The sequence below is a fragment of the Pocillopora verrucosa genome, chromosome 4, assembly GCF_036669915.1.
Source record: "Pocillopora verrucosa isolate sample1 chromosome 4, ASM3666991v2, whole genome shotgun sequence".
Classification (NCBI taxonomy): Eukaryota; Metazoa; Cnidaria; class Anthozoa; order Scleractinia; family Pocilloporidae; genus Pocillopora; species Pocillopora verrucosa.
The window spans coordinates 21,090,663-21,116,785 of NC_089315.1; the positions used below are offsets into that span (position 1 = coordinate 21,090,663).

Consider the following 26,123-nt stretch of genomic DNA (forward strand, 5'->3'; position numbering starts at 1 on the left):
TGTTTAGGGCATGCGTATCAGCTTTCGTCACTCGAATCTTTAAAAATTTTGCATCTGAACCACAGAGATTTTCGTCCGAGGCAAAAGAAGCTTTTTGTCCATATAAAAATGGTATGAATATCGTGTATTCTTGTGCCAGTATTTCTATATATCTGGCACAAGTTCATCCAGCCGCTGGTCGACAGATGGTATGGAAAACCGAAACTCGAAAGTGGTAAAACTGATGAGAAACTGACTTTAGACCAAAAGGTAAGCAGGAATACATTTCGATCCAATTAAGCCTGTATTGGTCTTAAAAAAAACGACAGGCTTTGTTATTGTCAAGGTGAAGGCTTTTAAATTGTTTACTCAACCCGTGAACGGCTAAACTTCAGAATACCCCGCAACTTTGGTCCGCCTCACTTACATGTGTCGGGAGGCTTTGAAGATCGAGGCATAACACAATAGACGCTATTCTTATTCAATGACATATAAATGAGTTGCGGGGTATTCTGAAGTTGCTCCCCGTGAACTATGATCTATCTCCCATTTTATTGATAGCTTTTATTAAGATTACCTGTACTCATCTTAACTTATCAAGTAAACCTACTCGAATAGCTTTTCTCACGAGACATGTCACATATGATCGTTCACGCGGTTGATCTCTATCATTTATACTGGACTTCTTAATTACTATGGATGCTTTATGTTCAATTGTTTTCGTCAAATTACGCGAATCATTTGGTATTAGACAAGGCTAATTGCAAATTATCCTGATTTTGCACATAGGATGTCATTTTTCCTCTCTGATTCCGTAAGGCCTAACTCAAAAACGCCTTAAGGTCAAGGGAAAATAATCAATGCTATCCGATGTAACACAGATATTGCTCCCTGTAGTATTTTTTGTTATACCTCACATAGTTTTTAATTCCCTGAGGAATATTCCCACTTATTCATATTCTCTTGAAATTTGATGGACTATTCTTCAATTAATTTCTTTAAATTTCTCATCCCAGAGTACAGGAATCAGTATAAATCCCATGTTCTCCCCAACATTACCCCCTGGTTTATCCAGCAATGAACCCCACAAGAAGCTGGAGAATTTCTTCTATGAGTGGCATTATATGAAAAAGACTGTGTGGTGTTTTTCTACTATAAATAGCAACAATGATATTTTATGGAACATGACACTGACACATGTATAAGACCAATTTGAATTGGGGGTTTCAAAAAAGTACCAGTAGAGAAAAGGGAAGGTAGTAAAGTTAAATGTTACATTTCTTGTTTGAAAGAGTGCAATGACTCTCCTGTGTCATGGTATTAGTATCCAGTTCCCATGCACTGATAGGAACCTTGTTTTGAATATTTGTCTTGGAAAAAAAGTTCTTTTTAAGTATTGGGAAATGATATTCCATAGGTGAGTTGTCTTTTGCATGATGGCTTTAAAGAAGCAAGACAACATTAAATGTGCCTTTCTCAAGGAGGTTCACCAAGCAATTTGTTGTAGAAAAAACATTTACCAAAAGCCACCTTAATGTCAGTAGGATAATTATACTGTAGGTGGTTGCTTAGTCTTCAAATGTTAAATACACTGTCACCTTTGTTTTGATTTGAAAGACATTTCATTTTATGCAGGGCTTGCTTCCCAATGGTGATCTAAAAGTTGATGATTTACCTGCTAAGGAAGTGACTGCTGATGGCCATGTAAAGTCTGACTAGAGTCTTACACTATCCAGTTGCACCTAAATTGTACACAAACTTGTTGCCTGACCACATGGGACAACTATGTGAAGCAAGGATCATGAAGACTTTTGATAAAACCCTATGTTGTGGGACAGTCATTTGTTGGAGTAAAAAAACCTTGTTTTACAAAGAAAAAAATTTACATGAAAATTTTTTCCTTACACACCAATGCAGTGTACACCATCCTCTTTATTTGGTTAAAATCTTTTATTTTTCAAAGTATGACAATTGTAAACTGTAAATCAAGAGAAAATATGACCTACACACAACTAGTCATCATTTATGTGTAGCTTCAATTTAATAAAAATTTTTGCGTCATACATTAGTTTGCTTTGTACTCTTTTTATGTACTCTGCACCACTTAAATAGCCTGAGCACAAAGTGAGTTGTTATTAAGAAAAGTATTTACTAGGTATGATAAGCAATGTTATAGTGGAAATCCAGTCTGCAAAATGAAAATAAAAAAAAAAACTTTTTGTCTCATTGGCATTTTCTGTTTACTTTTTGGAGTTAATCACAAAGGATACTGTACTCAGTGATATGCAGATATATTCATATATTGGTAACCAGTTTTCAGCTCTGTCCTGTTTGTAGTAAGGAAACAATTGAAGACAGTTCTGTTTGGGTTTAGTGTAATTAAAAAAATCTGCTTCAGTTTAAAGGCTTTAATCAGCTCTGGTTACCAGTGGTAGAGAGAAGATACTATAAAAAAATTTGTGCCTTCACACTGTCAATTGTACCATAAAACAGAACCAGTCTCTGAATTATGTAGGCAGGACATTGACTTTTATTGTGAAGCAGATACAATTACTATGCTTTTGCTCTATGGCATGAATCTCTTCACTGCCAAGTTTTTTGGCTGAGGATACACAAACCTTTTAGAGAGTTTTGTGTAAAGTATCTCCATAGAGCTTTAGAGCTGTGTAATAAAACTATCTCAGACTAGACCCTTTTGTACTTATGATAAATATTTTCCTGAACTTCTTTTTCCTGTAGTGATATGCGCCCAGGAGCAAATCTGTCTTTTCCACGTAGCTTTGTGACTACCTGATGCGTTGGACTGTATCCAGTGATTGGTCTAAACGCGCAGCAGTATTGTAGACTATGTTATTGGGTATATAATGAACAAAGTTACAATGATTTCAGCGATTATTTCCTTCTTTTTCTCATTTATATCCTATGTAATTTCATTGATCTTCTCCCAAAGTCATTTGGCTGACGTCTCATTCACCAATCACGTGAAATAGGGAAATGTTTGCGCGAAGTTAGTGCCTTTTTGCACAACTGTTACAACACATCCTGCGGTAATGTGAAAACTGGCAGAAGTTGGCTTGTGTAACATACATGCACACAGTTCCGCTGTAAGAGTCTTTACAGTGTGGTTTTCGTCTCGCTTGTGAAGCTGATGTAGGACATGCGAAGTTATTACAGCGCTGATAATGATAAGGCTTGTGCCGTGATTGGCATTCTTTAGATGTTTGACCTTTGTGATCAAGACACATAACATCTCTGACTTGGTTACCTCCACCACATGACCTGGAGCACTGCAAAAATGAACAGGGAAATGAAACAGTTGGCATCATAGTGAGGGAAAATAATTAAACTTCTGCAGGAGCAGGCGTGTAGTGCCCGAGTCAGTCTCCGTTTTCCAAACTTTTTTAAAGGAACAACAAAGGCACTTGTTTCTCTTGGTTGGGTGAATGATATGATAGTTTCTGAGATTTTGCAGAAAATTATGTCTTCCGCCTCTGTAATTCCTGTATCTTTATCCTCAATTCAAACGCAGACAAAACTATTGCAAATTGAAAGACTGTCAATGTCGGGTAAAAAAAAAAGTAATTCCGGTGTACCTTGCCCCATTTTGAAGTGAACCATTCTGGAGTACATGAGTCGTTTCCACATGATTGAAGTGTTGCTGGTTTGGGGTTTAGAAGACAAGCGTGGTCTGGAAACTGTCTATGCATATCTCCAACCATACCAGCACAGAAGACAACGCGTGATTGGGTCCCGGTTCCACATTCAACTGAGCACTATAAGACGTAATGTAACACAGTATCAAAGGTGTGTGTGTTTTGGATGTGTTATCTTTTCTTAAAGGACAACTGAATTAAAATATGGGTAATTAAATAGAAATGTTTCTCTTTTTCAAAGTTCTCTATGGATAAAGGTGACCAGGACCAGAACTTTTATCAGTTTGTAAATGTACTACTGACCAATTTGACCACTGGCACAGATCAGCTAACTTACTTGCATGCCCATTCACTTTCCTTTTTCAAGCTTGAGAGATCTCATCACCGAAGCTTTAGCCCCTCTATGGGTACCCACGGTCTTCGTTTTCTTCGTGATTTTTTTGCAAATCTTCTTTTTTTTAGGAAGATCTTCCTTTTTTTTGTTTTGGTTTTTATTTTTATTTTTTTATTATTTTCATGATACGAATGAAATCGAGTCCATTGGTTAGTGGGTTCTCATTGACGTCGTTAATGTCATTATTGATTACATTATCAGTGGACTATTTTTGTCGTTTTCAACCTTGTAATGGCATCATGTGGTTTCGCGGCAGCGACTGTAAACCACTGTTTACACCTTTGTCAAAATCGCAGTGAAATGTGGTCAAATGCCAAAATTCAGAACTAACAGATATTTTCTGTAGTGTTTGCGAGTTTTGACAGTTTTATTTCTGAGTGTTCAATTTGATCACGTAAATTTTGGTCAATTTTCAGATCTTCGCTTCAATCTTGAGATCTTCGTTTTTTCCGCGGTGATCTTCACGTCTTCGATTTCTTCGGAAATACCCATAAAGAGGCTCAAGCTTGTGTGTGTCACAGAAGTAACAACCAACTACTTGTTTCAAGGAAAACGAATGGCCTACGGTGATTATGTTTTACGTTTTATAAATACACCAATAACAAATTCCCAGCTCCTAGTTTTCATCAGGTTCTCCCGGTTATGTACGATGGATTCCTTTGTGTGGAGAGCCGAAGCCACCCAACGGCCATTTTACCTTGCTCCACTCTGATGTAACCCAGGTTGCCTGACATCTCCCATTGTTACAAGCTCTGCTCGAGCTTGGTTTTTGAGCCTGAGGGCACTGACCGGACAGGAGGGCGTCACCTCCTTTTCTCCCACAGAATACAAGTCGACTTTTCTCTCCTCTACCACAAGGCACTGAGCACTTTAAAAGGGAAAAAGCGGATTGAGTAGGGTAGAAAAAGAAGAACAAATGGAAACAAAGGTCCGATGAAAGTAAGTTAGAGGTCAACAAATGACAGTGATGGGAAAAGTTGTCTTAAGGAACTTTATAAAAAAATATAAAAGTAGGAAGAGAGGAAACTGACAGTACGAAGTATGGACATACGATGGAATGGGAGCCCGGAGCGAACAAAATAAGCAAATCCCCAAGTACAATACTCGGAGGATATACATTTATGACTACCTTCTCGGACAATTTTTAGAGAAATTGAAAGCTTTACAAAGTCAGAATGATAAGAAATGTATTGCAGTTGAACGACAGTTTGAAAGTGTGGAGAAGATTATCAGCCTATGGAACACTAACCAAGTGAGAGCGTATAGGTAAAGGAACCCACCTGTGACCACTTGTGGCTTGTAAACCATTCAGTTTTGCAAGAACCCGCGAAGCACGACTTCGTTATGGCTGGCTTTGAGCGATGTCCACAAAAGCTCTCATTGACAGACGTATTCTTGATGTCTGTGCATGTAACAATCCTCTGTTTGAGTCCTCTTTCACATGTAACAGAACACTGAAGTGTGGAAATAAACGACAATTTAATTACTTCCCTCAGCCGTTATTACTGGGCCGTTTATTATCGCGCTCCGTTTTGCTACCTGAACGCCTAGAACAGGCTATACTTGCATTGTGTATGTCGACGCCAATTTGCATGCGAACTGCGCTTGTGGCAGACTCGTTACATATGGTTTCTATTTGCATTAATGTCTTCGGTTAATCTATTACCTTGCTCCACTCTCCAACAGTCCAGTTTGCTGGAAGAGGGCAAGGCCTCAAATTACATTTCTGGCTCGGGTTGGGCCTCTGCCACTGGGGACAGTAACTTATGGGTAACATCTGGTCCTTCCGCGCACCGTTACTATCTACCAACTGTTTACACAATAGACTTCTGATCTGCAAGCCAGGCCCACATGTCTTGGAGCACAAACCCCATTGACTCGGCTCCCATCTGCATTAAAGAACACTTAGCTAAATCGAACAGCACGTGGACAAAATAACATTTGAATTAATGATACTATATGTCCTCTCTGCATTGCGGAAAATCTGAGATTTGAATGACTGGGAGGTGACTTGAACATTACTTTGCTTAAGTAAAACGTTAGACATCCCTCTACTAGAAAGAAACCCCTATTTCAAAGTGAAATAAAACTAACTTGGCGTACTGTGTGTAGTTGAAATCTTCCAAAAATGTATACACTCTGCCTCATGACTCTATCACGATTGACTTGATTCTCCACCAGCTATATCTTGTTTGCCCAAACGTAGATGCAAAGTTTTATTCAAATAATTCCGTCTTACAGAAACGGCTTACATCTGTGTAAATAAGTTGACACCTGATAACTTGAACTTCCCAAGGAAATAACAAATGGTGCGACTTGTCGCTTCTACGCCATTACTTTCAGACAACTAACTGACAAACGGAATTTCTGTGCGAAGTAAATGCATAGTTTAACTGGGTTACCTTGGAGGGCAAGGTTGCAGGTTACAAATTCTTTGTCTTTGCTGTGGTTTTTGGTTCCTCTGACATGCTGACTGTTCAACAGCTGAGTTATCAGTTAATGAGGAGCATTGATACACCGTCTCTTGGAGGCCTGCAAAAAGTGTCAGTGTAAATGCCGATACCTTCAATATTTGTTAAGTTGTCAAGTTGATGGAAAACGGGATTGTCACCTGACTGCAATGAGGACTAAAGAATTTGAAAGTCTACTCTATTATTGAGAATATTTGATATACCAATCCAAATTTCACAGCGCTTCTGATGCAAAACTGAGTAGTTCTCAAACACATCGCTTTTGAAACTTTGTTAACTGGTCTCAGATTATTGTCTCTATTTGGGGCTTCTATAGCACATTTATGTACCTCCAGCACACGAGTGGGTACACTGTGTAAACCCTGTTAGTTTCCAAACGTACAAGTTTCCATTAGTTACTGATTGGGTAGGCTGTACTTGAACACCTCTCTGTCCGAAGCCAGCTGGTTCAGCAGGTTGCTGTGCCTGATTTTTATTAAGATAATCTTTGGGAAGAAAGTACGAGTACATGATCCTTGGCTCGTCGTCTTGATAAAGCAGCTGGCGAAAAAAGCATAAAAATAAAATTTTTTACACTCACTTGATGACATTTGAAAAAAGACAAGTTCAGGTGAACTAACTTAAAGTCAGCATACGAACTCTGCTCCTGGTATCAAAAACCTCTTACGATTATCACAAAGTAATATCTGGTCTTCAGTTCTTCATGTAATCGCAGCCGGGAGAAGTGTAACCCTCTGGTACAGGTTGCTGCAAACTTTTGCAAGGTGTAGACGACCAACAAGAGGTATCCCATGCATTAATAATGTTTGCCAGTATCTAGAAACCAGTTGCTTAAGCATACAAATACAATTTGCTATGTAAACGGCACACTTTAATAGGGATTTTTCTTGGGCTAAGGTTATGCTGAACCGTTTTTGGAGAAAGTGTAATTATACAAAAGTGTTCAGCAGTTTGTTTTGAGTTTGTCTCCAGGTATGAAAAGATGCAGCGTTGTCAATTAACTTTTGGTAATTTTTATCTTCTTACCATAACGTCAAGATCTTCATCAGTTGGACCAGTAGCAATGAAAGCCTCGTGGCCTGCTTTGTTTCTGCGAGGCCTGGTGTAATAAAAGGTTGTACCCGCCACGTCATAACCTTTCGGCAAATCAATGACCCAGTTTCCATTGATGTAATACTTGTTCGAATCGTGCGACTTGAGAGCTGAAAACAATCGAAAAAATATATATGTCTTAATCTACTTCTTCAGTTTTACCATGTAGAGAGGTCTGCTTACAGAAAACAGGCAAAACATGTAATTCCAACTTATTTCCAATAGGTGTTGCTAATTTTTGGAGGGAAAAACAATGCTAGCGTAAGAGGTTTTAAGATTCAACCAAAAATTGTTTAATTCAGATATTCGCAAAATCTGTACCTCTCATGAAAACCTACTATTCCGAAAATTAATCTTCAGCGTTCAGATGGATAAAATCGAAATGTCTACCTTCTAAATAGCCTTCTTTCGAAATTTTCTCTTCATCAGCTTGGTAAAGATATACAAACTTTAAAGCATCACTCAATCTGGACTCGTTTGGAGACCTTGTAGTTTCATGATTGATTGGACAATTAAGTTCAACAATGGATTAGTATGCCAGCAACTCACCCAGATAATTTTTGCTTCTGCGGATTTCGGTGATATTTACATTAGTAGCACCAGCTGGGATTGTAATGACCGGATTGTAACCTAGAACTGAATAGGAACACACAGACTTTTTCTTGCCTCAGATATTGAAGAAATGTAAAATGGTTTCCGTGTTTACATAGCCTGATGCAAACACGCGGGAGGTTGGGAGAACACGAGATAAGCGTAGGAAACCACGACGCGAAGCGGAGTGGTTTCCAGCTTATCGAGAAATGAAATCTATGAAATCTATGAAAGTGACCAGCAACGAAAAAAATATTGGAACCAAGAGTAATAATAACGCCAAGCTTTTAAAGGAGAGGTGTTCTTCCGAAACCATGAGATTTTGAAGCTTCACCATTACAAAATAATTCTTAAAAATTCTGCATTGTGCTGCAGTTTTAGATTTCAGAAAAGTAACCAAACCGTTCGAATATGGCATTCAGCCATGAATTATATACCCTATGGACCCATATGCTGAACCCGCACTGAACTTTTACCCCTTTGGCGATTGGCTTTAATATTCAATGGTACTACAAATATCTGTTCGTGAAATTTCAGAACAGTAAAGGAGGAGAAGAAATACTTCATGAACAAACTTACTGAGTTGCCCTCGAGATACATCTCCGGATGTGAAAATTCCGGACCGTCTTTCCTTTCGTGCTTCAGATGGCTTCGTGCCAAAGCATCCACCTTCTTTGCATTCTGAAGGTAGATCCTGGAATATAAAATAACACCACAAAAATGAACGTTTGACTATCTTTTTCCTTTCAGGATCTGCGTTTGGTGAAGGGCCCCAACCTATACGCGTCGCTAGGAAGTTATAGGCACTAGTAAAATGATGAACGTGTGTTCAACGCACCTTGCATTTTCCATCAATGCAGACTTTCTCCAGATCGCTGAGGCAAGAGGTTCCGTCTTCGACTTTAGGCGAAAGACGAAGGAAAAACTTGTGTCCTTTAGCCAAACAGTTAAGCTCACACTCATCACGATCCTTCACTATAATTAATTCAAATGTGTGTTAGAATGTTGTACCTAACCAAAAATTCAAGTATGGTTAATTTCTAAGAGGGCAAAAACATTGAAGCTCATCTCTTCGATAACGGCATTAACTTCTTTGAGCAAAACTGCGTAGTTTTTATAGTGAAAAGTTCTTAGCTGCATCCCTCCGGCAACCGTTAACTTTAACTTTAGCCCTCTCACCTTTGAGGTATGGGACCCAAGTAAAGAAGTAACCGTTGAAGGAATTATTATCAAACTTTCTGCATTGTGCGGCTCGAGCATCGATAGCTCTTTGCCGCGTCACCACAGGAGCCTGGAAACACACCTGCAAGCATTCAAAAAATATATCGAATGAATTTCAGACATGACACTGAGCAAAGCTGCCCTTAAATTTCGGTTTTTAATGTTCACTTCCAAAGAATAACTCCAAATGGACAACTAAGGCCAGGATCTGCTACAACTTGTGCTGATTAGCTTTCCCCGGCAGTGGCCGCTCTCAACTACTCAAAGGCCTCCAAAAATTACACACATGATTGAAAAAGCAGTTCCAGACGCAAATGATTCGCTAAAGTTGTATTGTTTATATAGAGGTGTTTTTATGGAGTCTGGGAACGAAGAAAGTTGAACACAATTTGCATCTCGTAAGTTAGATGGATGAAGCACAAAAAAAAGGATAGTCAAAACGTAAGCGAAGCTTTCCGCTTAAAAAGATAGGCTACAAGTATATCAGTTCAGTCACATTTACTCCACATCGTAATAAGCTGAAACAAAGAGTGCTTTACGTACATGAGTAGGTCATTGACCGCGGTTTAACCTCTGCATAACACTTTATCGATATAACTTATACTGAGTGATTTCATGTATGCTTTTTAAGTTATCTTGTTTTAGATTATTTGATTTTGATTCATCAGAAACTAAATTCAGACATCAAACATATCTGTGATCATTCCTTCTAGAGATAATACTGATGTGATGATGTTTAGAGAACTTTTAATCAATAAACACTTTGAACAGACGAAACTAGATACATAGCAGCCTTGAAGAAGATAAATCATGTGTCGATTTCGCTGAGACTAGGAGAATAAAAATTCTCTGTGCGTAGGTTGGTAGTATTTAAGATGAAAACAAGTCACTGATGCTGATCAAGATTTTCGTCCCCGACAGTTAAAACAAGAAGAGACCTAGAAAACTGTCTACAGTTCATAAGTTAACCATTCTTATTATTGAAAAAAAAAAACGTTTTAGCGAAAACTCTGTTCATATTTTCAGAATTGGTATGGATGAGACTTTAGAGATAAAGCAATTTAGTGGTCTTTTAAGTGCCGCAAAAACGAATTAAGACCACTCCGAATATATATGTTTACATTTGCTAAGTCGTTTACCACTTAACCTTTAGCTGTTTTGTTAAAGTCGACAAATGCTTTGTCGTTAGGCTCTGCATGTGTGAAATTTTTATAAGTTGAAAGACACTACCTCCAACAAATACCTACGTTAGAACACTGAGGAGGGGTGAGGCGGTGATTAGTTGTATTCTTGGTGTAAATGTTCTTCCTGAACTTAACAAAATTCAACTCTCGCAATGTCTTGACGTAGTACCTAACCAGGCTAGAATGTACATCGCTGTCACCATTTTGATCCAGCTTTGCTTCTATTAGATTTCTTAAATTCCGTCGTAACTGCGATGTTTCGCGAATGTCCTGTGCACTGTACCCAGCTATACTAAACAAAATGATCATCAATATCCTCGCGTCTAAAGAATCCATTGCTATGATTGCCGCCGCATTGCTTTTACTGAGCACCGCACGCTTGACTGAATAAACCTTTAACACTGGTGAATAATGATTATATTCATTGAATGGCTCACAGTGCTCTCCAGGGTCATGTTCTCAGTACGAGGGTGTTTATCAAGAGAGCTGTCAGCTAGTTAGAACATTCGCGAACCGCACATAAAAGATGCGACCGATAATTGGTCTAACCCATCCAAATAAACAGGATTACAAATTCCATTTGTGTGTGTGTGTATCAAAGATGATTCCCAGAGATTACAAAGGTGAACTCGATAAATAAGGGAAGAAATCAGTTTTTCAATGTACATGGATACTAGACTTCGACAAAATTTTGTTTATTTCAACTTTTAATTGGTTTCCGATAGGTTTATTTTCATCGTAAAATTGACTTTTGACGCTTGTATGTTAGTCATGTCACTCAGAGCTGAAAGTCAAGCTTTTATTATCTGTTCAAGAAGGGTCTTGTTGATGATAAAAACCATGAAAGCATTATGGTAGTTTCATATTAAGATAATTGGCTGTTAAATGGCTGTAGCTTAGTCCTGCCTGTATGCATCGAATTCCATTTAAGGATCCACCTTATTGCCTGTGGCTGCAAAGTTAAACTGATGGCAAATTAGATTGTGTGGAGACTAATCATACTTTATCATTGGTCTAAAATACAACATTCAGTGTAAGGTTGTTTGTGATTTGTATCCTTTTTCTGAGGGTATTTATACGTAGTGAATAAAAAATGAATGATCACAAAAGCTTCTTTGTAAGCTTTTGGCCCTCCACAGTGTTGTTGACCGCCCAACTATGTTCCTGGATTTACTTTCTTTTAACTTTTTATAATAATTTATTGCTTGAGAACTTTATCGACGGACAAAAATGAAGAATAAGAAGCCACATCACTGAAGTCTCCACTATATTCTTACCAGTTGTAGCTACCAAAACTGACTTGCTCTCGAGCCCATTCCTTTAATCTACGTTTCTCGAGTATGGTAAACAAGGTTTTGAGTCGTGGAGCAGGTTGTGGTTCCAGAGAATTTACATGGGGGCCATATAACTGCGTTGAGATCACAGCCTGGTTGTATCCAGTAACAAAGAAATAGAAAGGGCGCAGTCTAAAACCATTCTCATGGGAGCCACACATTTCTTCTTATTTTACAATGTAATTGAAAGAGTTAATTTCCAAAGCATATCTAACTGCTGACTAGTAATTGATTAATAATCGATTCAAATGTCTGCTGACGCAACTTTGTTACCTGACCGCCAGCTGATCCCAGAGATAAAGTAATCCCTATTCAAAGATAAGTTATCATCATAGCAAGCAAGGGAAACATACCTGCATATTACAAGTGTTGTACTGAATATCTTTTCCCAGACATCTTCCTCTGTTTTCGCCATACTGCTTGTACACCCTCAGTATATATTTAGGAAGACTGCCACTTCTGGAAGCCGAGAGAAACAGCTAATGATATGAATTTTTTTTTTTCGTCTTTACATTTATCGAAGAAACTTTTCAACCAAGAATTCAAGAGAATTTACACATTTTTTTGAGCAATGCTTTGAGCTATAATCCGAATGAACTTGAGAAACAGAAGAGCTCACAACTTGGAGAACTTAAAAAGCTGCTCATCCTGTAAGATGCACGCTGCTCAACTTCAGTATTTCAGAGTTTAGGAAAAAAAAATAAAGCTGACCTCACACATAGGTTTCACGTAATCTGTATATTTCACACAGGCTGGTGTCGAGATAATCGTGCTTCACGTGTGCTTTTCCTATAAGCCACCCGTGATCTCTATCAATTATGGTTCATTTAATTTATATGACTCATCGGAGCATTTCTCCTTCATAACATTACTATTTGACGCTTGAGGCTTTCAGTAGAGCTTTGTCCCCATCAAATCGCTGGCAGTCTGATTTTTATCGATTAGGAACAAGTCCTTTAGGTGGCTAGAGATTGAGACGATAAGCAATGGGGACGAGACGAAATTTGTCATGGTCTTCACCCAACCCTCTCTTGTTCAAATGCCAATTGGACGTTTAGTTTTCTTCTGCGCTCACGGAGCAGTTGAGAGAAAAAAATCCCACAGTTTAAGAGCACAGAAATGGCAAATACATGTTCACGTGGCTTATTTCTGTTCCATAACCTTTCCGTTTTGTTTCGGAAAACCCTTCCAGTCTTACATAAATAATCAATTTTATTAATATAGGGAGGATGAACTAATCTATAAGCTGCTGGTACTTTTCGATAAAATTACCCATTTGGAGTTTTTTTTCCATGAAAATATGGGCGACTACATCCTTATTTAGATTTTGTTGTAGGTGAGTGTCAAGGGCAGAGGTGCTGAAAATAGCTCCTTTTCCAGAAAAGAAAAAGAAAAAAAACAGTACAAACCTAGAGGTGGCTAAACATTTCCTTGTCCTGAATGTAGTGCCTCCGCCACATGAACGAGTACAAGGAGACCAGTCACTCCAGGGACCCCACTTATCTCTCCGGTAAGCAGACCACTAGGAATTAATTAATGGTCAACAATATAACACGGAATACTTTCTAACTACATCAGAGAAAAATTGAACAGAAAGGTATATGCACATGTCAAAACCTACCGAATATCAAACAATAATAACCCGAAATACTTCGAATAACTTAACGAAAAGACCTTAATTTATTGTGAGTTATCACGAAAATATATTATCAGTCGGAGGACGGGGATGAAGCGGTGAACATCTTAGGTATTTGTCTAGAAAACAAAGTTATGTTGAGTTGTTGATAAAGAGGAGTCGCAATGCTGACAACCGTGATTTTATGTAAGGATGTTTGGGCTTCATTCATCTTGTGAACGTAATAAAATTTCTTTCAAGCCGAAGTCACCAATGAATTCCATAGAAGGTACACAAAAGCCTTGCATAACAAAGTGTTTTACTGAGATAGTTTTATTGACGATAATTATCCGGCTAAAAATACCTCAAACAATGGGTGGCTTACGCTTCCGATTTTAGAAAAACAACAAAGAAATAATTTACCACAATTCTATGCCCAAATTTGAATCCAGTTGGTAACTGGGTTTAAGACTTCAAGACGTTACATAATGCTTCCATAAATCCTTATCTCTCGTACCCTTTTCTATAATATATATTTCAAGGCAGAAAAATAGAACTTAACAGACACTGATGTTTCGGTTCAATGATGCTGTTTAAAATGCTTGAGACCAGCACAAGTCAAAACGTGTCGTCGCCTTTTTCTCTACTAATGGGGTGTTTGGGCAGCAATCCTTGAAGCGATGAATTCCTATCATACAATTGACGCATGGGTTCTAGTGATGTGCAAGCTATGTTTTCTAAAATGATTGTCCCTTCAAAAAACGAACATTTGCAGAGTAATGGTCCGGCGTTTTGTTCTCATTGGACATCTTCTAATGCTTCAGTCCACAATTTTATACACACAACTCTTTATCGATCTAAAACCGAATACTGTGGCTTATGGTGGTTTGGTGAGAATTTGGAACTTGTCAATCATAACCTTCGTTGTTAGCCACAACATCATAGCTCATTCCCATGTGGATTACTTAAAAATTCTAAGAGTCGTTGAAACGACATCCCAGGTGACAGAAACCTGCACTTTAGACACTGATAAGTTCATTGACTATTTGAAGTTATAGAAGGGAAGAACTGCTTAGGAGATAACGTGATGCAGCGAGACGTTTTGCGTAAATGATAGTTTGATTCCAGTTGAAGTGTCACTCGCAACCCTGGTCAGAAGTTTTGTTTTATACTATGAGTATATGAGTATCGACGTGGCCAAATCAATATACATATATCTATATATATATATATATATATATATATATATATATATATTATTAAACTGATACCTATTGGTGAAGTCTTTGAATGTTTTTTTCTTTTACACGTTCAACTTTTGAGGCCAATTTATGAGTCTAGATCTTGAACTTGCGGTTTGACTCTGGAAATTTCTGTTATTCATTATTACAAAGTAAAGCGCAGATTAAATAGGAAAAAACTTAAAGAAGCTCTCAAGGGCTGCTTTGAAATTACTCTTTGAAGATTTAGACTTATTCATCATCGAAATGATCAGCTTTGACATTTCTGTTTCCTTCTCATTGGGCCATATTGGGTTGAAATTAGCATCACATTTATCTACTTCCCACCGATTCTGTCAATTGTAGTTATTTGTGGTTAGGCCAATGAATTCGATTAAGGCAGAATTGTATATCTATCTCATTAAGCAGGCTGAATTCACGACAGTTCTAATGCCGTTTAAACTATTTATTCGATCGCCTCAATTCCGTCCTTGTTAGGTCCTTACAATTGTTCCGTCGTCGTAGACCAATATTAAACACTAACTGAAAATAATATCCGATTTAAACGGCAAGTTATCATATCTTATTTACATCTAGAGAACGTTCCATGTTCTCACGCATTAACACTTAATGAGCTGTAAATTGCTCACTGTGAGAATGCTAGAGATGTTATCTTTTTGGGGAGATAAATTTATAAGGCTCTTGACTACTATCAGCGAGACCTCAAAAAAAAATTAAACCTTTGGGCAAAGTATTGCATTAACTCAATAGTTATTTATTTCTTTTCATACATGACTGCGTCTTCCACTCTCGTGACATATTCCTCCAGAAATATATTTTAGAAACTTAAGGGAAAGAAGCCATTCTACTGCTGAACAATTTGTATAGGAAACATGTGCATCTCACACGATCATTACACATAAGATAATCATAAGTCGCTCTGGTTAACGGTTTTTGGCAGCCGCGTGGACTAAATGACAAACTGTAACTTTACCTCTTTCTGTTAGGAGAAAAAGGGACTAAACAGCTTAAAAATCGATTCATTCTTACCTGAAACGACTGCGAACAGCACTGGGTAATCAGCACGAGTAATGTTGTCCACAGAAGTGAATTCCACATTGTTTCTGTCAAACACAAAACTCATAATTAGAAGAACTCGACAGACTTTCCCGAAACTGGATTCAGATGCAAAACTTACATGTTGTTCTTCACGGTTTATGACTTCGTTTCATAAAGAGGGCAGATGATATGTCGTGTTAGTGTCCTTTCTACGCTGTTTGCTCCACAATGTAAACTTATGAAAAATCCCAGCACTGTAACCCCATGCCAAGATATGTTGAGACGTTGCCGGTGAACAAACTTATAAGACGATAAGTTTGACAATGTCTCTTCGTCTCTTCAAACTCCGTTGACACACTGACAATAATTGAGAAAGTTTGCTTGACAACTGAATTATTGCTAAAACTATTAATAAGCTGGCCCGCTCAAACAGAATGAGGGACAATGGCAAAGTGTTATACAGAACGCACTGGAACGTAGGTAAATCAACTTCATACATATTCACCTCTTGTCTGTAAGAAAATCAACCAGGCGTGAAGTCAGCAAGCTCTTTGCACCTTATTAGCAGTCTTTTAATTGCCATACATGAGACCGGTAGAGATTTATTCGGAAATTATTTGTAGGCTGTTGAAGAAGAACTTCAGATACTCTTAAACAATTTGATAACAGTCGCAGATCAATATAATGAGATTCATACGAGGTTAAATCTCATAATGGACCGTGTAAGTATTAAATACTTCATGTTATCCTACTGCCATTCGACATCTAACGTCGCTGTAAAGAGGTGCCAATCAAGTTAAAACGGCTTCGAAAGTAGGAGGCCTAAAACTTAACAATTCAAGAACACAAAATTTGTATTTGCCATTCAACTATCAAAAGCAATGATCCAATTTTTGAGAGAACGACCACATATGTTCCCGAGCTCAAAGGGTTGGTAGTTCGGTTAAAAAGTCACTAGTCTATTTGAGACTTGCTCCAATTTGCCGCTCAGTTTCGCTCTTTTTTCCAATAAAAAACAAAAATAAATATTTGATGTGTAATTTATATTACAGGTTAGAGTACAAGACAACATGGCGCTGCTAGGAAAACAAGTTATATTCGTCTGGTTACTTTTTGGAAGGCTGGTGCTTCTGAAGCCATTATTCAAAAGTAATATTTGTCAAACAAGTCACGAAAGCGCTTCCTGAAATAAAATTTGATATGCCTTTGTTTGAACTGCCGTTTCCTCTCCGGAAGCTCCAAAAGATATGAAGTATGTAATATTGCAAACATATCGTGGAAGATCGCAGAACATTTAGTGATCCATCATGAATCAGGCTCGAAATGGGTAATCACTCACTAACCCGGGTAACCCCACCCCAGAATATTCAGCAACACGAAGTAAATCAATTTTATACCGCAAGGGAGAGAAGTTTTTTGATTTGTGCCAGTGAATTTTTGTGAGTTACAAAATGTTCCACAACCCTGTAAATACCGCCGACAATAAACTGATTTTCCGCAAAAATTTCTATCGTCGTTGGAACTCCTTTGCGGTCGCAAAGACGCGTGAAAGATCATCCACCTTCTCAAGCTCTATGTAATAAACAACAGAAAAAGCCACTTCATCACGGCTGTTAAAGTGTTATTTGTACTATATTGGACCTCTGTATGGATAGCGCTTTCCTTTGCCCCAACGCAATCTGTTCATTATAACATCTAGAGCACTAATACGATTTTAAAAAGTCTAAAAAGGATTGTCTCTCTGTAAGCACGATGAATTTTTATTGCGCCATAATTCAAATTAGCGCTGTTGAAAAGTACTGTCATCCTAAACAGCTTATGTTTTCAATTCAAGTTCTTGGTGACAACATTTTTAAGAACAGTCAAACCTATTAAGCTGGAAGGTTTTGGGCCGAAAATTACCTTTGATGATATTTAACAGCGGGACAGATGGTTGTAAACGATCACCAAGTTCAGCTATGCGACCATTAAACTGATTTGACCATTCCATGATGTGCCAATAAAGGTATTTCTTAATTCCAGATCCTTGAAGATATCATAATTTTTGCTAAATTGATCGCAATGATGACCTGAAAGTCTTCAATGTTCCCCATCATGCCAGTGGTAAGAGTAATGGGGGAACACTTATTTAAATTCACTTTACCGGTTAAAAAAAAATTAAATAAAGATACGCCTTTTTAAAATCTAAGCCTTGGATATGAGCATTGATTAAACTTTAAGTTTTGCTGATCGATGCACTGTTCATTACACGCAACCTTAGCTTGCGACGGCAAGTTGAAATTGACGCTATTATTCCTATAGTAAAAACAACTAATTGATGTCATTTTCCACTAAGTAAGGGCTACGTCTTCATTATTTTATCCAAGCAGCGTGAACACCTTCATTGTTAGAAAGGATGGCGGTTTCGTTCGCTGCTCACTGTAGTCGTTTTAACAACGAGCTACCTTCAAACTTGCCATCAATTTTGTCTATCGCAAGCCTGAAATTTCTTTTTTTTTCTTTGATCTACACTGCTATATAACTGAGTTATCGCCACTGCTTCATTTCTCGATGCATCTTTTTTCTTCGATCTGCAATATAGTTGCCTAGTTGCCTGAGAGTTTTAATTGTGTTTTTTGCAGAGACGCCCATTGCAATTAGAGTTTGACGGGGGAAACAAAAGATTGTCTTCGTCTACTTCTGGACTGTCTAATTAGCCAATTAAGCTTCATTAATATTGTAAAAGGAGTATTTATTTTTGAATTAACTTTCAAGTCCAGTAGATGAAATACACATGTGTGACCAATTAAACAGGTAAAATGAGAGCAGGAGTTTGTTTTTAATTTTAGATGAAGGGCTCCTGGCGATGGCTATTCAGGAGTACGTTCATAGTTCTTGGCAGTTTCATCTTTTGGACAGAAATTCACTCCCACTTGAGAGGTCTCCTCACTATGTTTAGGTGTTGAGGTCACCCTCAGTGATGAACTCTAATCGAAAGGTCGGGTTGTAACTCTGACCGAGTCATTTCGTTGTGTTTTTGTTTGTTTTGTTTTGTTTCGTTTTTCGCCGGGTAGTTTACTCTCAAAATACTCATCTTCCCCTAGGGTATTGTGAGGGGAAACTGACGAAAAGCTTCGAGGTAACCTGTAGTGGACTAACACCACACCTACTTTCTAAATACTAGTCTACTTTGCGAAGGAAGCATTCAACCACCACATAAAGTTTGAAACTTCAAAGTATTCATGATTAATCAGATTTGACGTTATCGCAGATTGAGGGTATTGAGAATTTAGTATATTGTAATAATTAACTGGTATATAATTATTATTTACTTTCTACATGCAAAGTGATGATGAGAAATATGTCGACAGGCGGCAGGTGTGTCATTCATCAGATCAAAGATATGAAAAGATAGTATTTACTTCGTAACTATTCACAAACTCAGTTTTCTACTTTGAGTAAAGTTCATTTTCTTGAGCTCAATTCTCAAAAGGAGAGGCCCAAAAATTAATAATCTTCCTACACTTTACGTAAAAACCTATGCAATATTTCCTATATGCATACATCTAGGGTAATTGAGTCTCCTAGGGTGCTCGAAAACCATTGGGCGTGTTTAAAAAAATTGCCTTGAAACATATGTTACGGTGATAGCAGCTCATAACCGAAACTGAGAACCTAATAAAGATCGTCAGTGGAGGGGATGGGTTTACAGTTTGGAAAAACCTTTCGACAGTTAAATGAAAATATCTAAGGTACAAGATGATAAACTACGCAAGTTAATAATGGCTGTCCAAAGATTATTTCAATATTCGCTATGGTCTTGTCTTGTTAGAAACAGTAGAAGCTTAGATTACTTGTTTATGTTTGTCTACGCTCTAGCTAATCAACCAATGTAGTCTTCTAATTGTATATGCATCAGTGGTAATAATGTTCCGCAAGAATTTTATCTCAAAAGAACCAGAGATATCAAACAATTCGCAGTACCTGACACATGGCTCTAAAAGTAAACATTTATCTTCCAATCTTGGTTTAGAGGCTTTGTATCACGTTACACAAAAGGACGACATATTTCAGTTTTTAAAACCAAGGAAAGGCATATATCATATGTAACGAGTTATGCATGCTAACAAGGCATTAAAATAAACTTTTGGCAGCTTCTTAGCTCCGATGATTTATTTATCATCGATTGCGTGGAGAATTGTGTTGTTAGATTATTGACCTAGAGTAAGTAATAAGCCAGTCAGGTAATTTGATTGTCACCAACGGCTGAATTATAGTTCCGAATTAAAATTTGGTTTCTTTAAAATTGACCGTGGCCTATTTTGTGTTATTAGACCCTAAATATGCTAGGTCACATTCGAAGGATCTGACCTCTTTGTTAAAATGGTAAAAATCTTTGGAGCTAGTTTCATTCTTCAAATACGTCTGAGTCGAGCGCATGGAGGGATCATCGAACGGCTAATACGATCGGGATTGCTATGAACGTGTTTATAGAGTAACTTTGTTTAGGATAGTTAAGAAGTAGAAAAATAACAATTGTGCAAAATGGAACTGGATTGGAAAGAGTTCCCTAACACAACTTACCAAAAATTCCTAGACCCTTATTGTGCCCCCTGTCTTGTTAACGCACTGATTTCAAGAGGTACGTGTCGGAGATACACTGGGTTTGCGTAGTCAAAATAATGACCAGGTCGTGATTAGCACACGAATTCTTTGGCAACAGTCAGAGATCTTGTGTCAAGACAATTATCACGTCTTTTGTGTCGGAACCTGGGCTCATTTTTCATCCTTTCAAGACCACACTGAGTCTATGGAGATTGTTCCGATTCAGCCATTTCGACCAACGAGAACACCATGAGCCAACTAATCACAACTAAAACTTATTGCTAATGGTTGATCTTCACTTAGAAATAAATGCCGTATTTACTGATGAAAGAGTAAATACTGCTAAATCAATAGACCTTGTTTGCGCGAGTCAGTTTCTTATCTCAGAACTAACAAGACAGAAGTTGTCAATGACGCATTCCAACAGATCTCTGACAAAGAATTTCATTAAGTTCTTATCACCTTCTCATCAGAAGGCATCCTTGATAACACTTCAAGTGAGCGTTCGCGGATCAAGTATACTGTCGGTTCCTTGCGAGAATTCAACACTTTACAAGGATTTTGTCTGTCGGCGAAATATAACATTCTGGGGATAAAAGTACGAGCAGCCACGGAGTTGTTTTTAGAATTAAGCAATCAAAAGAACTTTGGTGTCTCCAATTCCCCCTTAAGGTGGTTTTAACTTCAGTATCACCTCAATTGCTTATGCGATAACCCAAGCCGGCCAGAGATATAATCAGACCTTCATTTATTTTCTTTCTGCCTACTCATCAAACGTCCACGTAAGTTGACGTCTTCAAAGGGTGGAAAGGAGCCTCGCCTTAGTTCAAGCACGGACAATGTTGTAAAGTAACTGATTGTGTCGCTTTTGTTGATCAGCAGTAAATCATTCAGTTTTAGTCAAGAATGCTCGAATTAAAATTTTTTCATTATAAAACAAAATCATGGTTTCTACACTCTCTAAGACACAATTCTTAAGATCAGATCAAAAATGAAATTGTGACATTGATTTCCTGTAATTAAAAATTAGCAGCGATTTTGCGATTACAGAGGCAAAGCAATTAGTTTTTGTTTGTTATTCCAGTTAACAAAAATAAATGGTTTTCATGAAAATAAAACATTAGTAATTCTTTTATTAAAAAAAAGAAAACTCTAGACATTAATAAACAGATAATGGCTACATTCCTAGGTGAGAATGGCAGTATAAAAAAGGGCCGATATGGGCAGGTGAGTTTCGCTCCTGGCTTCAGCTTCAGAGACAATTTAGTGTGTGAAAGTGATATCTGTATCTAAAATGCATTTTTTTGTAATGGTGCATTTTAGCAGTAACTGAACGCCGTGGTCGTATGATAGTGTGTTTTGGTGATAGCGTGTTTGTTCTTATCTCTTTGTCGGGGTCGGAACTGATTGGGCGCAATTTCCTGTACTAGACTTGTCCAACTGTGACAAGAGAATGGTCGGAGGCTGGATTAACGAGAATTATTTATTAATGAATTGCAAAGATGGCGATAACTGATAGAGGAGCTATGCAATCTTTGGTTAAACCAAACCGACAAAGCGTGGCGATCTGAACCGTATTCATGCAAGTGTTTCCTACTGCCAATAGGAACTGTATGCTACACTAAGATCTTGAGTATGTTTCAAAATTACACTGCAACAATGTTTTAAAAATAACGGTCCGTTTGTGATGCTGGACTCTAATAAAATAGAATATGGTGCTAGAGCAAACAAAAATGACTTTTGCATCGATTTATTCTATAAGATGAGGAAAAGTAAATTTAACAACCCGAATCGACAAAAAAGGGGAATCTTTTTTAGGAGCAGAATTTTCTCTGAGGTATCAATTCGCATATTCTCATGAATGCTGAAGAGGAGAAATGAGAAATTTATCAAGTCGGGATTAAGATAACCGTGTAATTGTTCATCCCATCAGGTGCAGGTGAAAAGCTCAGTGAAAGCGGGCCTCAAATGGTCAAGTTAGATCACGTTTCCGTCATTTCAAAAAATCCTACGACAAAACAGGAAACCGTCTCAGAGGTTCGTTGTGGGCTATTTATCAAGCAACTGACATCATTTACGAAGGATCAATTATGAGCCATATCGAGCGATCTTTTTGTCTGGGTGGCCACCTGACAGACCTTTATGTGGTTTACTTAGCGATGGCCTGCCCCTCTCACGGTAGTCTGATGACTTAATTCATGTGGTTATCAAATCTACAGGTGCCATGAAATTTGGTAATATTACCTTGTTTCATCTTCCATTCTGCTGTGTTCAGTTCGGCCTAAGACTCCAAGAGCAATACATGTACAACATACAGTGATACCATTTTTGTTCATTGCGAGGAAGCTCTTATCACCTACGTGAGGTTTGCGAGCTGCCTAACCCCAAAAAGGAACTGAATAGTCAGAGGCTGCCACGTCGTCTCATGGATCACCTCTCTCCTGGTTTAATACGAAAAGAACCCGGCCAATGGTAGAAGTGTGGTTTCTTTCAAAAGTTGAACATCAGGTTAGAAATCACAATGTCATTGCCAAAAAGACTCGAGGATTTTTAAATATTTGTACTGATCAGTACTTAGATTCTGAGAAGTATTGTGATTTTGTTCAATATCTAGAAAAGCGTGAAAATATAGAGCATCGGAGTCCACAGATGGCATATTAAAACCATTTCATGATTAGGCCTTTGGACTATTGGTCAGATCTGTACCTTGTTGCACAACTGAACACTTGATAAGAAATAGCAGGCGAGCAAAGCCATGAAATGGAAGAGAGTTGAGGTTCTTTTCTAGCTTTTGTGTTTCGATCTTGATTGTGGCTGAAACGTCCAAAGGTTTGTTCCACAATAAAATAAGAACAGCTTCACCCAGTTCCCTCCTTTCATTTCCACGCCATAAGCGGCGCCAATTTTGAAATACTGTATCAGATCATGTATGTTTTTCAGTTGCTTAAGTTAAAGCAGGGGTGAATATTTAGAAGATACGTAATCATTACTATCACAAGTGGTTTCTTAGCGTGTATCAGCACCGTTATAATAGAAACTAAATGCTTTTACAGAAGTTGCTGATAACTTAAGTCACACAATCTCTAAACGTGAAGATATGACGCATTAACACATCATTGAATACCCAAAGCAAAAGTTAATTATTAATACGTGAAGAACACATGACTCCAAAGAACTCATTGAACGAAGGAGGAGAACTAAGAATAGGAAACATGTACAGGTAATTAACATTCCCGAAAGAAGAATAAGTCAGTGTTTAAGTTAACTTCACGATAGTTGCTTGGGTTTTAAAAACTTCAACTTGACTCACCAAAAACTTCACATGGAATGCAAACTATGCATATTGTAGACAGTTAAACCAAAAACTTGACATTTATTGTAAATCTATTGTTAATCGAACAGTCGAAATACCCGTAGCATGCAGGATAGAAAGAATGAAACCAGCTGCCTTTGAGATACATTTTGATGTGGTTCACATTGTTCTTCACGAACCACGAGAGCCGGAATACTGTCACTATAGATAGCACAGAAGAGCCCACAGCTCTGTTGATGGTTGCTTGCTTAGCTTTTTTAATAATTACTCTAAGTTCATTAGACTTCCTTTCGAAAACTTAATTAATACCAATGCAAGAGATAATAACCGAACAGTACCTGATCTATGTTCTGCTTGTAGTTGAATTAGCGGCTTCCCTGTTTGCAGGTTCCTTAGAAAAACAATAAACAATAATTAATAGCGTTGACTGAACTTTTCTTGTTGTCTTGTAAACGGTTCTCGATCAGTCTTTGTCTCTCACAGCTGTGGGCTGACTAACACATATATACATCTTTTAATGAAATAGAAAACACACATGCTGCGAGAGACAATACCGTAGATATTTTTTGTTAAGATCACCTCCTGAGTTTGTTTTCAACCACAATTCTGGTATTAGATTTACTGAGAACAGCCAAGATCAAAGCATGTGTCAGTGTTAATAAAGGTCTCCTTTCATCTGAGTGGTATTAGATTAATAAAGATTTTTTTTTATGTATATATTTACAAAGAAGACGTTTAAGCTCTAAACTAAACGATGTATCAAAGTAGTAACAACTAGCAAAAGTGCATGACTTTGGTTGATCAAAAAACAATCCAAGTTTTAATTAACTGTTGGATGTAGCAAAAGCGATCATAGAGAAGAAAATAGTGCTCTTCTACATCTAATAACGAAAACGCAGGAAATCAAAGCTCTTGTTTGAACTGTGTACGACACTCAACAAAGAATCTCAAGAATGTCAAGTTTATACGACATTGGGGGGTCCTAAATCGCCATTAAGTCTAAAGAAACCATATACTATTAACTTAAGCTTAAACAGAGTAAATATCGTGGTAATAAGTCAAGATTGGTGAAGAACTTCAACAACTTGAAAAGCACTTATCTCGTGTAACATACCAAAAGGTCTAATATATACGTTTGACCAAGCCGGAGCGGAACTATACTCCAAAGTGTAATATGATGTAAAGTCATCATCACCAATACAATACAGAGAAATCTTCCGTTCTAGTTTCTTTCAGCTAGGTATCATTTGCTGAAAGGTGTAAACGGTGTAACCACTCAAAACTAGGTAAAAGTTTGGTAGGATTTGTCGTCATGCATGACCATTTTATTCAAATCATGCTCCAGCTGTGTGACAGGGTCAGAAAGCTTACTTAAACGTATACGTGCACTGAATGAAAATAGATCTAAGCAGATGGGTAACTGATAACTCGATTGCCGAGATTTATCATCAAATTGAAAAAAGTTATTGCACGATCTGTACCGCTCGGCATGAAATCATTTTTGAAGACCAGTGCTACTGGCCCTCACGTCATAAGTTATGTTAAACTAGGACCTGAAACAATAGAACAATAACTGCGAGCTACATGCAGGCATTCAAACTGACTTAAGAGTAAAAGAAAATATTACCCTCAAGGCGGTGCTGACATCGGATGAGTTGTAATACTTCGTTGTCGCAATCACAAGTCTCACAAACGTATCTTTTTAAAATGTGTTGAAGATTGGCGGTCAGCGTGACCGAGTTTTGTGTTTCGTGAGTTGTGTGGTCACAGTCAATCGTGTTCAAGTAAGATCAGCACGAGTAAGCTCTTAGCTCCGCAGGTTCTGCGGCGCAAATTAGCGTAATTAATGTATAAAGGAGACTAAGTTACTCGAGTACTCTGGTTTATTAATCTCGTTGAGTGTCTACGTATCTATGACAACACTAAAAAACTTGACTTTTTTCCCCAATGAGTGGCGGTTTGTTTAAACCGCCAGCATGAAATATATGGCTAATCGCCGAAGATTCCATATGAGTGCGCTAAAAAAAGTTATCATGCTCTTCCCCTCACCCTGCTCCCCACCCCCTATCCCCCCAAAAAACGAAGAAAGTTACATTCATGTTTAACCACTGGTGATCAGATTGATATTGTTTGTTTTTACAAACAAACATTGCTAAATATATTCGCTATTATTCCAGATTCAAGATAGTGGCTACCTTGGTCAATGATAAATTTGCAATAAATTATACGAATGTAGGACTGGATTTTAGAGCTTAGCGTTTCAGAATGCACGCCTATACTGTGGTTTTACAACCGCTGAGAGTAGACTCCCGGTTAATATTTGAAAATATTTCGGATCAGTTTTGTTTACCAATATTTTGTTTAACATTGTAAGATCTAAAAGGTATTTCTGATGTCTCAAAGTTTTCTTTTA

The 26,123-nt window shown here is 37.8% G+C and overlaps 1 protein-coding gene and 1 long non-coding RNA gene across 7 annotated transcripts; one reads left to right on the top strand and one right to left on the bottom strand.

Annotated features, from left to right (window-relative positions):
- The first annotated feature begins 22 nt into the window (after positions 1 to 22).
- LOC131773095 (uncharacterized) lies at positions 23 to 2,211 on the top strand. Its single transcript, XR_009339307.2, has 2 exons — positions 23 to 249; positions 1,615 to 2,211. It is a non-coding gene; the product is annotated as an uncharacterized lncRNA (long non-coding RNA).
- Positions 2,212 to 2,345: 134 nt separating this feature from the next.
- On the bottom strand, positions 2,346 to 25,509 carry LOC131773092 (ADAMTS-like protein 4). 6 transcript variants are annotated; one of them, XM_059089058.2, is made up of 17 exons: positions 25,338 to 25,509; positions 24,049 to 24,101; positions 15,805 to 15,878; positions 13,329 to 13,441; positions 12,273 to 12,378; positions 9,360 to 9,483; positions 9,019 to 9,155; positions 8,760 to 8,874; positions 8,139 to 8,225; positions 7,524 to 7,699; positions 6,827 to 7,037; positions 6,429 to 6,558; positions 5,693 to 5,915; positions 5,307 to 5,480; positions 4,724 to 4,894; positions 3,573 to 3,752; positions 2,346 to 3,266 (listed from the first exon to the last, which is right to left on the bottom strand). In XM_059089058.2, exons 3-17 carry the CDS (start codon positions 15,871 to 15,873, stop codon positions 2,988 to 2,990), a joined length of 2,295 nt encoding a protein of 764 aa, XP_058945041.1. In that variant the 5' UTR covers positions 15,874 to 15,878; positions 24,049 to 24,101; positions 25,338 to 25,509; the 3' UTR covers positions 2,346 to 2,987. The 6 variants fall into 6 exon arrangements, with proteins under 6 accessions (XP_058945041.1, XP_058945043.1, XP_066020800.1 ...); XM_059089060.2 differs by lacking the exon at positions 25,338 to 25,509 and adding an exon at positions 24,825 to 24,845; XM_066164703.1 differs by lacking the exons at positions 24,049 to 24,101; positions 25,338 to 25,509 and adding exons at positions 15,953 to 16,170; positions 16,319 to 16,445.
- Between the last annotated feature and the right edge of the window lie 614 nt (positions 25,510 to 26,123).